Source organism: Prenolepis imparis, unplaced genomic scaffold (assembly GCF_030444845.1).
Source record: "Prenolepis imparis isolate NDT839.2.m4 unplaced genomic scaffold, iyPreImpa1.0 SCAF_12, whole genome shotgun sequence".
NCBI classification, from domain to species: domain Eukaryota; kingdom Metazoa; phylum Arthropoda; class Insecta; order Hymenoptera; family Formicidae; genus Prenolepis; species Prenolepis imparis.
Genome location: NW_028141170.1, coordinates 3534611 through 3551495, shown reverse-complemented (window position 1 = coordinate 3551495; position 16885 = coordinate 3534611). Strand labels below are relative to the sequence as shown.

Below are 16885 nucleotides of genomic sequence, written 5' to 3'. Positions count from 1 at the left end.
ATAAATCGCTTTGTTTGTTCAGATATTATTTACATCTTTTTGTATAAAACTTATTAAAGTTAAAGCTCTTGCTTGAATTTAGTATAGGTGTATAAATTTGAAGAGATTCATGAACGTACTATATAAATAGTGTTTACGAGTGACAGCTAGCGATCATAAAACAGCCCGTTTACAATCAGACATGAGAGTGTCACTCTCGTTCGAACTTTTGATGATTTTGCCGTAACACGTTTATGTGACATGTTTTTAGAGTTAGTGTATTCTATCTATTTCTTAATTTTATATCTAGTACCGAAATAAAGTCATCATCCCTTCAACGCGTTAGCCGAGTGTGTCGTTTTGGGAAAAGTATCAGATTGCCGGTCCATACGACGCTACGATAAAAACGGGAATACGCGATCGGCACACACACACACACACACACAGTGACTCAGAATCCCCTGTCGATTTTTTTCTCTTCGGATCTGTCGAAAAAAAGTGTCGCTGCGACGCCTTGATCTCCTGCCAAACAGGTGGTTCCGGGCCGCGTGCGTGGGAGTGCGAAAAAATAGAATTTGAACGAAAAATAGAGAGATAGAGAGAGCAATCGGCGAAGTAATTGGGTCGGAATGTTTCACACATCACCAATATCTCTCCTATCCACCCACGCATGGAGAAAAACTCGCGTGGACATTAAATCCACGTGTAAGCCAGAAGAATGCAAACTGATCGGTGAGAATGTTAAATTCAATTGTGTGTGTGAAAATAATAAGGATATATTATATGTTATATGTGGGTATATCTCTTTATTCATTAATCATTTAAAGCCAAAAGCTATGAATTGAAATTATCTCCCGTAATAAATTCTCTCTTCGCAATCAATAAAATGTAGCATTAAAAAAAATAGGCAGAATTGATTTATCAATCAATCGTGATAAACTTTCAATATTTTGATATTTTGATATTTATATTTAAATGATTATCTATTTTTGGTTCACAACTTTCAAAATTATTATTTAAGATAACAAGTGCAATAAATCAATATAATTTTTTTCATTATAATTCCAATAATAAAAAATTAGTTATACGAGATTATTACTATCATTGTTGCAAGCGACGTTTCACTAAAAAAATAATCGTTTATAAATAGAATACTAAAATATCAAAATGTCACAGAATACATAGAGTACAATTATAAAAGAGGCAACCAGTCGGTAATATAATATTATGGGGCTTGAAGAGAGGGAATTAAAAATATTCGGCGTTTCGTTTGAAAAAGTAGGCGACGTCGCCGATGATTCTCGGCGTCGACAGCGAATTTCGTCGTGTAAATGTCGTGTTGGATGCGCGCGCGCCATGTATACGTATATTATTTACAGACGAGTATGAGATTGATATTTTAGGAAACCCCACGCGTGAAGCACACGGCACCAATAAACGCCACGGCACCGCCGAGAGCTTCGTGCAAATATCAAGTATGCGTTTTGTTGCGGTGTTTGCGTTCTGTACCGATGTAAAATCGATCCCCCCGCATGCTTGAAAAATTATTGATATGAGATGGGTAGCATTAATTATCTTTAATCCCAATTGCTTCTGTGAAAAAAAAGCCTCCTTGGATATAATTATTTTACAAGACATTTCTGTATGACTTTTAATTTCGATAAATGTTTTTATATGTTGTTTATCCGAGAAATATCAACTTAGAAAATGATTTGATATTGTTGAAATAGTTGATTATTTATTTGGCTCTACTTTCAGAAAATTTTGATCACTGACAAGCAGATTTTGTTTAAATATCTTATATTACAAGTAATTTATTGTATTTATGTAATTTGAGATAATTGAGATATTTAGCTTTATATACAATTGTGTGTGTGTTCAATAGTTTATTATTAACAACATTCTCAGTATGTTAGAATTTCATATATTGGAATTTTATAATATATAATGCCAATATACTTGAGTATTAATTTCTCGAAAATGGATAAATATATTTAACGATGGAGAATCGCGTGGGATTCTTTAGTAACGAATGGTTACTTGCGTAGCCAGATATTCGAAATATTTTGGGAACAAGTATTACGAAAGAGATCGGAAGTAACTTGTTTCACGCGACAGTTGAGCTCTGAACGACATTTTTTCCTCACGATAATATGAAAAATAAAGTTAGTAAATTGACTTCCCCGATTTATATCCAATGTGCCTTGTTAAATAACGTTTATTGACACACTGGACCTCACGAAATAAAGAAAACCAACCAACGATCAACGGTGATTATTTTTACTTGCCAAATCTTCAAATATACTAGGTATTAAAAGACTCCATTCGTCATGAAGCCTATTCATGGCTATAAATATACGATTTTCTGTGGACATAGGAAATCGTAAATGTTTTAACTGTAAGCGTAAATCGCCTTCTTTATCCCACTTTTTTAAATTCAACTCGGATAGATTAGGATGAAGAGACCACAATAGCTACACCAGCTGTCATCGATTACAACGTCATAAATGAAAAAATTCAGACAGCTTTTTTATAGCTTGTCATTTTCTAAGGAAATTTTTTGTTTTTATTTTCTATATATATTTGATGAATAAAAAAAAGATTTGTTTTATCATTTTGTCGACTTGATTTCGTCGAGGAAAAATGATTTACCTAAATATATAACTGCGAGCATTATTTATATAAATTTCTCATGCACTTTTATAACAAAACTGATAAAGTTTACACAAGTCAGAGATTTATTTATTATATAGAAGAGAATCTGTGAAGAATCGAGAACTATGAAAAATTTTCAAAATTTTATAATAAACGACGAAAGGAGTAGAATGATAGGCTAAATCGAATAAAATTATAATTACTGGTCACTTGAGTATACTGTATTTTTTAGCAATTGTTAGAAGGCAATCTAATCTCTCGCGCATTGTTCATAATTTCCTTATCTTAATTATGCATGGAAGAGTGTCAATGTAAAGGAAAACGACATTGCAAACAATTCTTACATTTGTGTGTTTGCTGAAGTGCTGTAAATGATTTTCTTGTTATTGTGTTTCAAGATCGACATTCTGTATTGTGTTGTAATAGAAGCTGCAAATTTCATAATTGCACGAGTCCAATTGATTTACTTTTCGAAGATATAATAAACATAATGAAAAACTTTTTAAATTCTTTTTAAAAAATTATCTAAATAATTATTCTTTATAATTATAACATTATAAAAATATTAGAGTTCTTAAATCGGAAAATTTAAATTTCCCATATAATATTATATAGAAATTAATATTTTCTTCTGTAAAATTAATTTATATATATTCGATATATATTCATGGATTATATATAACAAATTAATTACGACTTTTTATATACTCTTCTCTCTCTTTCAAGAGAAAAGTTTATGTATATAATATATATATATAATATCAATGAAGTAATATGTATATATATATATATATATATATATATTTCAATATTATTATAATTAATAAATTATAAACTTTTAAATTATGTACCGACTTATTTCCTTTAATATATATCACTCTGAAAAATGTATGCATCTTATAACATGGAATAAGAATTTGAATTACATTATTTTAAATATCATTAGAATCTTTCAGGATTAGTTTAAACAGTTATAAGAGAATATATAATTGATTTAGTTTACAAACTGGAAAAAGGATTTGTGCAGTTATGAAGCTCATGGCTTCGATTGTCAATTACCCAGAATGCTTTATTCTGATCGGTGTCAGGTGTTGTGTACTGTATAGGTAGCCTTCCGGAACTCACATCCTCCGCGTCCTCAAACTCGTCATCGTCTGCCTCGAACGATGACATTGATCTCGAATCCTCCCTCCTCTTCCCACGCAAGCAACCATTTGATTCTTTCGAGGAATCGAAAATAACGCTCCTGATTCTCTCGTAGTCCTCCTCGCTGGCATCTTCGAAGCTGGACACTTTCAACGTCTTCGTCTTGTCCCTTCGCAATTTCTCCACGAAGGTGACAGCATTGGTCGCCATATAAGCCTGTCTATCCTGATCGTCCGACTTGTCTCTCGAGTTAGATCGAAATCTTTTGCTCTTGAAGGATTTTCTGGCGGAGCCGCCGCGAAAGGATAGGTCTTTTCTGCTTTCGGAGAGCCCGACGACGTTGTTCTCCAATTCTTCCAAGACTTCTTCCTCCGACAGCATGTCCTCCAATGTGGTCTGTACTTCCACTGAAACGCTCTTCTTGCTCTCCGACCTTGACAGCTGTGGACTGTTGGTCGGTGACGTATTCGTCGACATATCCCTCAACAAGTCTCGCGCCGTTTGCACGGATATGTCAGATTTGCGACGTTCGGGATCGCGACTTCTCCTCGATTTCTTCGTGCTCAAATTCTCCGCTGACTTACTGATCTCCGCATTCCTGGACTTCAGTCTAGTGGGTTTTCTCAGAATCGTTGTCGAGGATTTGCCGGACTTGGGTTTCTTCTGGCTGACGAAAGTCTTCTCCTCGACAGCTGGACCGACAGCTGAGTCGGCTTTCGGAAGTTCGTTGAAGAGCTTGGGCATATTCTTGGAAACGTCGGCGCTCTTTGGCCTTTTCGAAGGATCCGGAGACCTCGAAGGGGATTTTCGCGGGATTCTTCGCCTGACCTCCCTCTCCTCGTGATCGGATTCGTCGACCGACGAAGCCGACTGCGAGTCCTTGTACTTCTTAATAACCGGCAGACCGTCGAAGGACCTCATGGTGGGCGCTTCGTTGCCCGAGTCCTGGTCGAAGGATGTGTCCACCTCGCTCGAGGAGACGGACAGTTCTTTTCCATCGTGGGCGAACGGGATCGGCGTCGGTACTCTGACATACTTTTCCGGCTCCGGCGGGACCAATGATTGCGCGACTTGCTGCAAACTTTCTCTGATCTCATCATTGATCTCCTCCAAAGATCTCTTCGTTTCGATATAATCGTCATCGTTATAATCGTGTCGATCGACGTGGACAGGCCACGCTTCGTCGCTCTCTTCAATGAGATAATTCAAATCTGGGCTGAGTCTCGAGTCCGGCTTCGAGCCGAACAAATACTTCGTGCTGCACTCCGAAAGCGTGCTTCGGCCGTCGAAATTTCTGTCCAAAGACCGGAGCTCCCTTCGCACTCTCAGACTGTACTCGTGCAGATTCTCGAGCTTGTGCTTCGCGCTGCGAGGAAACCGCACGTCGGTTGAGTGGCTGAAGCTGCAGAAGGAGTCGTGGATGCTCTGAACGTTGTTTGCCGGCTCATGATATGAGAGGCATGGTGTTGGCGGATTGATACTGATCACTGCGCCATCGGACGCGTGTCGTAGACAGGCCAGGAGTTCTAAAACGCCGACACAGCCGACTAGCACCGATAACAATAAGCCCATCTTCGATCGAGGTAATTAATGATTGAGAATGATTCGAATTATCTTATGAATTCAGCTTGTTCGCACGTGAATTCATCGTCAAGAAATTTTATCGTAAATTGAAAGTGCAAGTAAAGGTTTAAGACATTTTTTTTTTTTTTTTCTTAAGAAATTGTATCGGTTGGCGAGATTATAGTCTTGTTTATATTGTTTATTGGTTATAAATATCTTGGTTATATATATTGATATATCTATTACAGTCTTGTTGCCTAATCCGAATTATTGCCTCGTACTTTCAATTAGCTATAAATAATTACGCTCTGGCAGCATTTCAAATCTAATTCTTCACTTTTCATCAGATCACACATGTCACTAATTTTACTGACTAAAATTCAACATCGGAGAAAATTCTTATATAACAAACTGAATTATTTTCAGAAAAATTTGTTAAGTTGTACGGAAAAGAATTTGCAAAGATCGCGCGATAATTCTTATCACGACGATTCATTAACTTTTTTCTATCTCGATGATAATTTCTGATGAATGATGTCACGTATAGAGAGAAAGAGAAAGAGTCGAGTCAGCAGAAATTATGTGAGCTTTTCAAATTATTCCTATGTCTTTTTTTAATTTATTACGATTTCACTCGAATTTGACTCGAGGAGACGCGTCTTGTCATCAATTTTCTCGAGAACTTTTGTAGAGCTTCTCTCTCGAGAATAGTTACAATTTGAAACGCACAAGATTAGCTCTGTATTCCGCTCGATGCAGAACAACTTGGCAGACGACATGTGAATGCGAAAACCCGATTGCAACACTTGTCTTCTATTTCGTCCATGATTCCCAGGAGTTCTTGCTATCGGTGTCGACGTTTTCCCGAAGGAATGTATGATGTTAGACGAATTCGAAATATGTTCAGTCGCGTTTAAATAATGGAAGATAGAGATTTGCGAGGAATTTTACCTCAGGTAACTCTCTCCTGGATATTTCCTTGCATCTTATCAGGGATCCGTCAGTACTCCGGTACTCTTTTCTGAAAGCATCGTCCGGACGGACCATTCGCACGAGGCAATTTCGTGGCTTTAGCAGCGTGAGCACCAGTCTCTTGTAAGCACGGTAATGATTCTTGGTGTCGGTGACGTCACCGAGGGAAGACAGACGACGATTACGTGATCTTGAGAGGGGGCTGGGCCACCCACGCGTCACTCTATTCCACTACTGAGAGATGTAGTAAACGTTCTCTTCACACGTCAATGCGACATCTCTCTATCTCTCCCTCTCTCTCTCTTTCCTTCCTTCTTTCTATCTCTCTTTCTTTCTCTCCTTTTCGATTTTTGATATAAAAATGATCGAGTGTACGACAGCAATCGGAACGCGAAGATTACGCGTCCAATCACGCGATTATCGGCTTATCCATGCGGCCGGATGGCGGCCAGAGCACTGTTTTATTTTTCGCGGGCAAAAGCGGCTGGCCAGGCTGGTAGCCATCGGCTCGTTATGTCTCGACGTCGCGAGACATCGGTATACGATGCGCGGAACCCGGCTAAAGGCTAAAGTTAGCCCGAATGTCCCTGGACCTGAGTTCCTGTCCTTAATGGATGGATGAACGTGAACGATAATTAACGATGCCGATTCGCAGTCGTCGCACCACGCGGATTGATGAGAGTACCGTCACCGATCATACTGGTGAGCGATCGATCGACCCTCTATCCGGTTCAATAACGTGACTTATTCGCGAGAGAAGCAAGCTCGCCGATGTTTTAATGCGACTCTGCATCAGCTGCGGCTCTGCATTCGTTAAAACGACTCGAATATTTTGACCATGTGATGACGCCGGTGATCTCATGCTCTCTGGCTGCCAGAAGCGTAGAGATCTGATATATTTGAAGAGTAAACAAAATTTTTAAGCTTCGATAATTGCACACTGTAATGGATTAATTGGGCGATTAGCCACGATGCTTGGCTGATTCAGGCGCAATTGCAATGTTTGGTTGTTGTTTCGCTTCACTTTTACTGTGTGTGTATAGTGTTATATATATAAAATCCTACATTTATAATGCTGTACCTTTTAATGTATTATAAACATCAGAGATAGAGGCTTGTTATTGGATCATGAAATATAAGAATTAATTCTATAATGCTCTCAATCAAATGCGTATAGTTATGAATACTAATTCTCTACTATCATTCTCTATTGCAAATAATAATCATTCAAAGTCTTCGATTTTTCCTTTATTTTTATACTGTTGCAAGATATCTTAAGAGTGTGTATACACATTCGAATAAGTAAAATACATCTTGTTTAGAACATACATACATCTACTTCAAAGAATTTTGAATTTATTACGAATCTGAGAAAATGAAGAATATATGTGCGCGCGTGCGAATCCCCAAATAACAGTGGATGCCAAATTTTGCGCGACTGCTCTAACAGGGTCAAGAATATGATTCGCGTTGCAATTCTAAATTAACTCCGCATTCGATTCCCCAAATATTCCGCCTGCTCCACATACATGATGATGATTGCCGGCGCGTCGCGTCGCACGATCAGCAACGGATTGCTTCGAGGAGCTTCTGGCGTCACACTCGATAAATTTTATTTCGGTTACCTCAGTTCGGTTACCTCAGTTTGCGAATCAACGTCAGGATGCGCGATCCCTGATACGCGTATTTTGCGCGCGGTACGTCGGTTTCTGGCGCGCCTCCAACGAGAAGATATCGGAGCATCCGCAGACTTATTAAATCTCGATGATCCATATTTGCGTAATGCGATGCCGAACGAGTGACGGAATTCGAATTTCAATGAAAGCAATGAAATGATGCTTCTCCGGGGCTGACTTTATCGCGTTATGTCACGACGTACAAGTGAGAAAACAAGATAGCGATGTGACAAAAATGATGATACAACGAGCGCGTGTTAAATTGTTGAACACGCGTTATCTCGTTGATGATTGTATTGCACAAGTCCAACACGTGCGGAACATTTTACTCGATAGTTGTATAGTAGATATAGAATTCCTTTCCAAGTATTTGCAAAAATCTTGAAAATTCAACGGAGAGAGAATATACCGTAAACGAAAAAGAAAATCGTAAAATTAAATTTATTTCTCTAATAATGTATTAAGGCTACATTGGTCCCCAGCGCAATATCCATTGAAATTTTTTATATAAATAAAGAAAACTCAATGTATCTTACAACAAATTATTTTAATAAATTTTAATCTGTTTAATAAGATATACATAATATAAGCCTGATAAAAGATTTAAAAAATTGCTTTGCTTGCATCACACTAATAATTTATTGCATGCCAGAGGTTCAATATTGTGCCGACATAAATTAATTGAAAATGAATAAGAGACCTGCATCAGAATTTTTCCAAGATTGACTCACAAGTATGTACTGCAGTTGCATTATTTCCGAATAAGAGCCCAATATGCAATATGTCGAATATGTCGATAATGCAATTGATATTATCTTTGTATAATATTGGTGTACTTGTGCAATTTTAAAGAAATTTTATGATATTAGTGCCAAGTATATTGCATAAAATATATGATTCAATTATTTCTCGGTACAGTCTCGGTATTATCTCTAATTGGTATGAATCCTATCAAGAGTTTTCGAGATAAAGCGTCTGACATTTATTTTTTTTTCATAAATTCAGAAAATTGCAAATGCACACGTTTAATAAAAAAAAATATTAAGAAAAAATTTTGAAAATTACAATGAATAAAGAAGATAAAAAATTATTTGGTAGAAAAATGATATCAATAAATTTTAGTATCTAATAATGGGTCAAATCGAAAGATCGATTATAGATACAGATTACGATCATCTTTAACTCGTTTAATCCTTCTTTTAAAGTTAAATGATTGATTTATTGTTGTCTTATTGAATTTTTTTAGAGACGCTTCATTAAAATTCCATAAAGACACGCGTTGGAATCGCGGGCTAAAGAATCGCGAAATATGCCGTCACGAGTGGGTGAGCATCGAGTGGCTGCGCAATCCACCGGTCCGGACCACTTCCCCGACTGGCGACGAAAATAAACGTATATGTCGACAGCGTATCGGGATGCAAACCAAAATAAATCGATGCTACGTCTTGCAGGGTCTCGCATCGCGAATTTACTCGTCAGATTATTCAATACGTCAAAGTTCCACGTTCAGTGACACACGTTCGTCATTAATCCAAGACCTAAAAGTTTTTCATTCGAATGAGATCTACAATGTAAGAAAGCTCATATACACCCTCATTAATCTCTAAGCAGTTTAAACGTTTAGACAAAAATTAATATTAAATAAAATTAATATTAAATAATTTTTCTCTTACACGCACATAAATGCGAACTCTGTTTTTCTCGTATGTTTTTTCATATATTTAATTTGATGAAAGAATAAATTTAAAAAATAGCATAAGAAAACAAAAATATGAGAAAATATTGAAATAATATTAATTTAACATAAATAACGGTACAATTTTTTAGTGAATGATGAATCGTACATTAAATATATAATATAGGACTACATTTGATTGAAAAGTAAAAATGAGACTGTTTGGGTGGAGGACTTTGACTCTATCTAAAAAAGCTAAGAGCAGACTCGGAGCCTGGCTCTCCCTATATGTTGTTTGTAGATAATGGCTAATCGATGAATTGTAAAAATAATATCATTCCGAGCATCTTGAGAGAGAGAAAGATAAAGAGAGAGAGAGAAAGAGAGAGGCTGATCGGTGTAGTAATTCCGACGTAGAAGGAGCGCGTTCGTGTATCCCATCGACGGCGGAGGCGAAGGGATCGAAATTAGTCGACCTCCTTGTCTGCGCCCGGTTCTTCTGGAGAGAAACGGAACAATGCCAATGCTATTTCGGTCGATGATCGAATGGCGAGGAACAAGCGTGGCCACGGCCGAAGAAAAGCGTGCCACTGAATCTGAAAACTCCCATTCGCCACTCGTTCACTGACTGAATTAGATTAAAGTGCTTTTGCCTAGTCTGCTACGGCACCGAAAATATTCTCTCATGGTCGGAAGAACCCTTGTCTCTTTAATCAACGTTACTTCTACTTGACATCGGGTGTACCGGCATTGAACCGACCATGATCTCGTTTCGCAATTTACATAGTCTTTAATATCTCTCTTTCTCTCTCTCTTTCTACTTCATAATTTCTTTTATTTGTACTAACTTTAACGCACGATTCAAATTACAATATATATTCTCGTTGTTTCATTTATATCACTCATTTTTGTCGACAAGTATTTATTATTATTGTATAATCCATTTATCGTTGTCGGATTGTTTTTGGTTTTTTGCAAAGCAACTTTATCTAAAAAATTTTTTAATTATATTATTTACCGCGCGAAATAAATAAGCTATTTGCAACAAACATACAATTTAGCCTATATGAAATCGTGATTAAAAATCTTAAAATAAACGTGCCAAGTAACTTAAAAAAATTGTGATTAAAAAATATTTCTCGAGAGCTACAGACTATTTGTTTCAGTCAATAGACAGAAGTGTCAGGAATAATTAATGAAGCGGGAGACCTGATCGGTTGAGACGGGACGTAGTTCTGACAACTAGGAAATGGTCAAGTGCAAAGACCTAGCTAGAATGTTTGGCGTTCGAAGCGCGCAACCCTTCGCCATCGCGTGGCGTTCTTTACTAGGGTGTCACTGGCTTTCTAATTGTTTTGTTAGACACTATTCATCTGCAGTTTGTATAATGTTGGCTGTCATTACAATGTAATCGTAGAATATTATTTATATAATTCTATGCAGTCCGTTTATCGTCTATTTAAATATAAAATGTTTATATACATATAAGCAAATAATTTATGCGTTCACTAAACCTTTAAACGTTTATTAATAGCCTTTATCAATAAATTAGTAGATTCAAGAAATAATAAATCACTGTTCGCGATAAATCACTTGAAGTCTTCTTGAAGTACAAATATCTTTGCAAACTCGCAAATTTAAAATGAGAGATGCCGCTTTCAATTTAAGAAATGTAAAAACAATTTACACGGTTTACACTATTATCTTACTTTTAATTATTTTTCGAAAGCGTACTCTATCTATAAGATTGAAAATCACAAAATATATATTTAACATGTATTTATCACTAACGTCTTCAGAAACACCTTCTTTTAAAGCAAATTTAAAAGAATAAATTAAAACTTAATTGTGTCTTAACTAATTTATGATAAATTAGTTACATAAAAAATGCGATATCGTTAAATGGATATTAATAAAATTGTAGTATTACTGTCGTAAGTTCATATATTGATTTCTGCGCAGCGGTTAGACGCTCGCAAAAATGCTGCTCTCGACCGAAATAGACAATGTGCCAGAATTTTACGGCGATGCTATTACGACAGGTTGCGTCATTGTTACGCCATGCTTTTGTATAAATTCCGCTACTTGCTTGTCCGAAGCTCAGAACATTCGTAAAGTCTCGACAGGAAACGTCAACTGTCGAAAAATCGCGTGCCTCTTCGCGTAAAAATCGAATCAGAGCTCTGCTTATACAACTCTGCTTATACATCTACACATTCAATAAATACTCTGTAAATCATATTGATTTCGTATCTCCGCGATCTTTCGGACAGAAGTGTTTATTAGAATAATATTAAATTAATTTTTTCCCAATAATTTATATATTAATTATCGCGCTATATTCCATTATTCAATCATGTTTTCGTTAGACGATCAGGGATAATTTTTAATTCATATTGTCGCAACATTGGAAGCATACTGTGACGTGAATAGTCTTTATGTAAATGATTCTGTATCTCTTTAAGACGCGTCGTAAACGAATGGAAGAGGAAAATATATGTATGTTTTTCTGGGGGATGTGTGTTTGCGTATATTTTATTATCAGACATGCAGACATAAATCGATTAGCAAGTGGGTCATCTCGTCGAATTTTTACCGTCTCTCGCGCGATTTTTACGCGGTGATTTTTCTTTCCGATTGTTCCGTACTTGCGGACATCTCTTGGCAGCTGACCTGTAAACACTTCTTTGCGCGATTATCGCGCAATCGTGTCTACCTACGCGCTGGCGCACTTCACTTACCGAAATTCGAAACCACCTTTCTCGAATGAACGCAGGTCGTGGTCAGTCACGAAGGATTTTGTCTTTCGAGGAAAGACACGGTCACTTTCTTTTTCGTTTTTTTTTTTTTTTTTAATCGATTAAAATTAAAACGAAAAGAGAAGATCGCTCGATTGATCTTTTATGGATCGAAAGTATTAATTCTACTATCGCAATAGGGATATTACGGCGATTTATTCTCGCACTTTCGTCGTCTTTCGTTCCCTTCCTGAAACTCTCTGACTAGCTCTAATAAAAGATCTGAACGGGTCAGTCTCTGGATAGAAGCTCTCATCGTGGTGGGAGCTTCGACAAGAAATCAAAATAGATTACCGACTAGCCGGAGGATTAAAACGCGAGGTTTCCGGTTGGATTAAAACCAATTTGAAAACAACACTTCTTGAGAAAATATTCATATTTCGTGGATGCATCCAAATTCTGCGCTCTCGAAGAGCCAAACAATATATTGAGATTTGATCATCACATCTCAAATCATTCTTATGTAATTCTTCGAGACTACATATTACAGCGAAAATCGTAATTTTTAATATTAAAGTAAAATAGAATTACATCGTAATAATCTAATAAATATTTAGGAAGAAATATCTAAGGACTATATGTTATCAGTACTGTATGATTTTATTTTATAGGGAATTCCAAAATTCTTCATTATAAATTATATATTTTGTAATCAATCTCTATGGAGTCGTCTTTCTTAAATTAAAATATCGAGACGTCAATAATTTTTATATTTTAAATGACAGAAAATCTCTATTTGCAGACTCGAAAATCTTTTGCGTGCATTCGAGCAAACAAAATAATTAAATGTCGATATAGTTGTCTTTCTAAATAAAATGTTGAATTAAAATGCTCCGTTCTCTGCGAATTTTATATTTTTATATGTAACTATCAACTTTTTAAACGTAATATTTTATTTTATGTAAATTATTGTAACCAGCCAATTGACTTGGTAGATCGCAATAAAAAAACTGAGAATCAGAAAATCGAGGCGATCTGCGTTGTAATATAATTTGCATTGCACAATTTCTGAGAGTGACGAACAGCCGACTATGATGTATCTTTGCTATCCTCCTCGATCTCTATTTTGGTTCATCTAAATAAAGCCGAAAGTGGCCCAGTTTCTGCGCAACAAGCGAGACAACAGCGATCTCGCGCAATATTTATTATTCTTTAGATATTTTAAGAAGGAGCTAACATCTTTTTTTTTATGTCTATGCTGCACCATTTCACGTAATATTTCGTAGTATATAATAGTATATAATGTGTCCAAACAAGACCGCAATAAACAAATTATATATATATTATATTTATGTGTTTGTGTGTGTCTGTGTATTAACATATTAGTTAAATAAGAATTTACGTTAAAAAGATTAATTGTTAATGCTGTATTTTCAAATTTATTTTATCATTTAAAAAGGATGTGTCAAGACCAATAATATTATGATCAAATATGGAAATGTCTATGTATGTCATTTATGCAATGTCATTTGTATAAAAAATATGCTAATAAATTTTTTTCAAATAAAAAATCATATTATTTCAAAAAGGAGATATTTTTCACAGCTTTTTTATTTCAATATTTATTAATTTGTTACTTTTTAAATATTCTTTTATATTATCATTCTTGTATAATATTATATAATACGTAGAGATATATTATAAAATTTAATCAAACATATAATATTCTAATCCGCGTTTATTTTGAATACTTTTGTGCAATGTAAAAAAAGATATGCATCTCTGGAGAACCGGTTATACCTTAATAAATCGTGATCATTGAAAACCAAATTGCTGGTACATTGAACACTTACCTTGACAACAACGCTTATATTTGGGTCATCGAGATTTCAAGTTTTCTTAATGTAAAAGCAATGCCATCGGCGTAATAAAATACCTAACGAGATGATGTAGGGTATCTTTACATGAGACATAGCCTCTTACACCATCGCGACAATACCTTAAATGGACAAGACGACTCTTTTAAAACATTCCGGGAATAAATGCATTCAGGTATAAATCGGATTGCGTATAATTCTATGTGTACGCGATATTACAATTTTAAATTACAAAACTAGCAAACATGCTAGTTTGTGATTCTTTCTTTTTGCATTTTAAATCTTTATAGAATATTTTTACTTTTTTTATATAATAATATAGAAGAGAGATCTCGAACTAAAAAAATTTATTTATCGAACTTTATGCAATTATTTTTGCTTTCATAATTATTTCGCGAATATTGGTATCTGTTGCCAATGTAAGAGTTTTGCAGGATATATTGCATATTAAGTAGATACAAACTGTCGCCGGTAAGGCAGACGGTTGCGGATAAACTTACTCCACTGCGGTCTGACGATTACCTGCTTCTACTACTTCGAGACTTTTCTTCATTGACTCCTAACGATAATTTTGTTCTTAGCAGATTTTATCTACTACTTTATAAAAAATAGATTTGTTAAATATAAATACTTGATCTACATCAAGAGAGAGTTTTTGATTTTATATTTTGTTTAAATATATTATATATTCTATAGAATAATTAATACTAAATATAATGTTTTAAAAACTGTTCTCTGCGACTTTCAAGCATGAATTGAAAATTGTCTATTTATGTTTATATAAAATATTATATTAAATTAAGATTTATATGTGAGAAATATATATAATTAATACGTTTTTCTTTTGAATCAAAAAAGAACCAAAATTTTGATATTTTATATCATAAACATTTTTTATAATTTTCTCTTTAATTGACATTCTGGAGTATAATCAAAATAAAAAAATATATACTTGAAATAAACGGGTTATAAGAACCGAACGCGGACCTTTGTGCGTCAAATAGCGAAAAAAATTAATTTTTCCTATCTGACACACAAAGATTCGCGTTCGCTCTTATAGCCTGTTTATTTCAAGTATATAAGTATTTATCAAAGAGCCTTTAAATTCTTAATAAAAAATATATATATATTCTTTCTCAATTTTATTCAATTTTTAAGTGTTAACTCTTGGTATTAAGTCTTTCTTGATATTCAAGTTACACAAATAAAATAATTGAAAAATCATAGCTTGGTCTTACCTTCAATGTATAATATTAAAATTTCACTTTATAATGATAGAATGATAGAATACTTTATATAGATTATTTTTTAACTAATATAGGATTTTTCTTATTACACAATAAAATTACTAGTCAAGATAGTACAAATGTACTACACAAGAGTTCTATACAATAACAAATCCTAAGAAAATTAAATCTCAAGTCAGCTATAGTTATATTATATGTATTATACGTGTATGTGTACTATATGTATTATATGTATATATGTTTAATATACAATGGAAAACGGCTTTATAAATATGGTCACTCACCTCGTCGCATGCGGCACATCTCGGTTTAAGCTGTTCCGCATAATGCCTCTCGCAGAAAAGCGTGTCATCGTGCACGCAATAAGCAAGATCGACCAGAAGTTCTTTGCAATCCGCGCAGCTGAAACACGCCGGATGATAAAGGAGACCCAGTTTGCTGGCTGACACAGCGAGGCTACCGTACTTCAGGGACAATCCGCACACGCCGCACTCCTGAAAAACAAAAGCGAATATTAGAAATCTCGATGCTGTCAATACCCACACATACATACACACACCCACAGATTTATTTTACATCTTGAAATTAATCTCACAATCAGAAGCGTTGTATAATATTGTCAGCTACCTTTAATAATTTGAATCAATTCTTAAAATTGTTGATCTCTGTGTGATAAATTATGAAATTGAATCGAAAGAATATATTGTTTGATAATTGATGAATTTTTAAACTTTTAGTTTATATAAAATATAAAATATTTATAATATTTCTTTGTACTTTTTTCGCTTAAAACTGAAGCTATACGTACGAGATCTCTTTCGAAAACTTCCTGCACGCTACCGATGTCCAGGGCGATCTCGTTTCTGGCAGCCATAAAATCGTCAGCGCTGCTGGCATGTTTGGGGTCCAAGTGTCGACAGTAGGCCCTTGCTAGGTCCTGTTTAGGCAACTGAATCGCCAATTGACGATCTCTGTGTCGTTCGCCAGGTGTGCCGAGTCTCGGTATAGCGATCTCTGGTAGCATCGAGAAATATTCATCTATCTGCGAAAAACATTTTATTAGTCTCTTGTGTATAATAAATTGCAAGTATATTTGCTCCTGAGTGCTGATAACTTTTTTTTTTGTTACTAATATATGCAAACGCAGCAAACAAGTAAATAATTTTTCTTTGGTTAATTAAAAAGTATCAATTTGATTTTTAATTTCTCATATTTTATATTGAATATAAATAAAAAAAAAGAGATCTTAATTTATATAGAATTAATAAATTATTTTATTTTATAAAACGGTAATGATTAATACGGTAGATTGTTTTATAAAATTGATTTTATATAAAATTACATTGAGTATATATTT

At 34.9% G+C, this 16885-nt stretch overlaps 1 protein-coding gene and 1 long non-coding RNA gene across 8 annotated transcripts in view; one reads left to right on the top strand and one right to left on the bottom strand.

Annotated features, from left to right (window-relative positions):
* Lmpt (four and a half LIM domains protein limpet) overlaps positions 1–16885 on the bottom strand; it is a 109306-nt gene that overhangs the window by 20122 nt on the left and 72299 nt on the right. For 5 of the 7 annotated variants that reach the window (XM_083051308.1, XM_083051302.1, XM_083051309.1 and 2 more), the window contains 2 exons: positions 16337–16570; positions 15813–16022 (listed from right to left, as the gene is read on the bottom strand). In XM_083051308.1, the coding sequence (XP_082907434.1) occupies positions 15813–16022; positions 16337–16570 (444 nt within the window). Of the gene's footprint in view, positions 1–3693; positions 7095–15812; positions 16023–16336; positions 16571–16885 lie in introns of those variants that run through there. The other 2 variants (XM_083051303.1, XM_083051304.1) reach the window with 2 other exon arrangements.
* The window catches only part of LOC145943640 (uncharacterized), a 63960-nt gene that overhangs the window by 24156 nt on the left and 22919 nt on the right, over positions 1–16885 (top strand). The window lies entirely within an intron of this gene.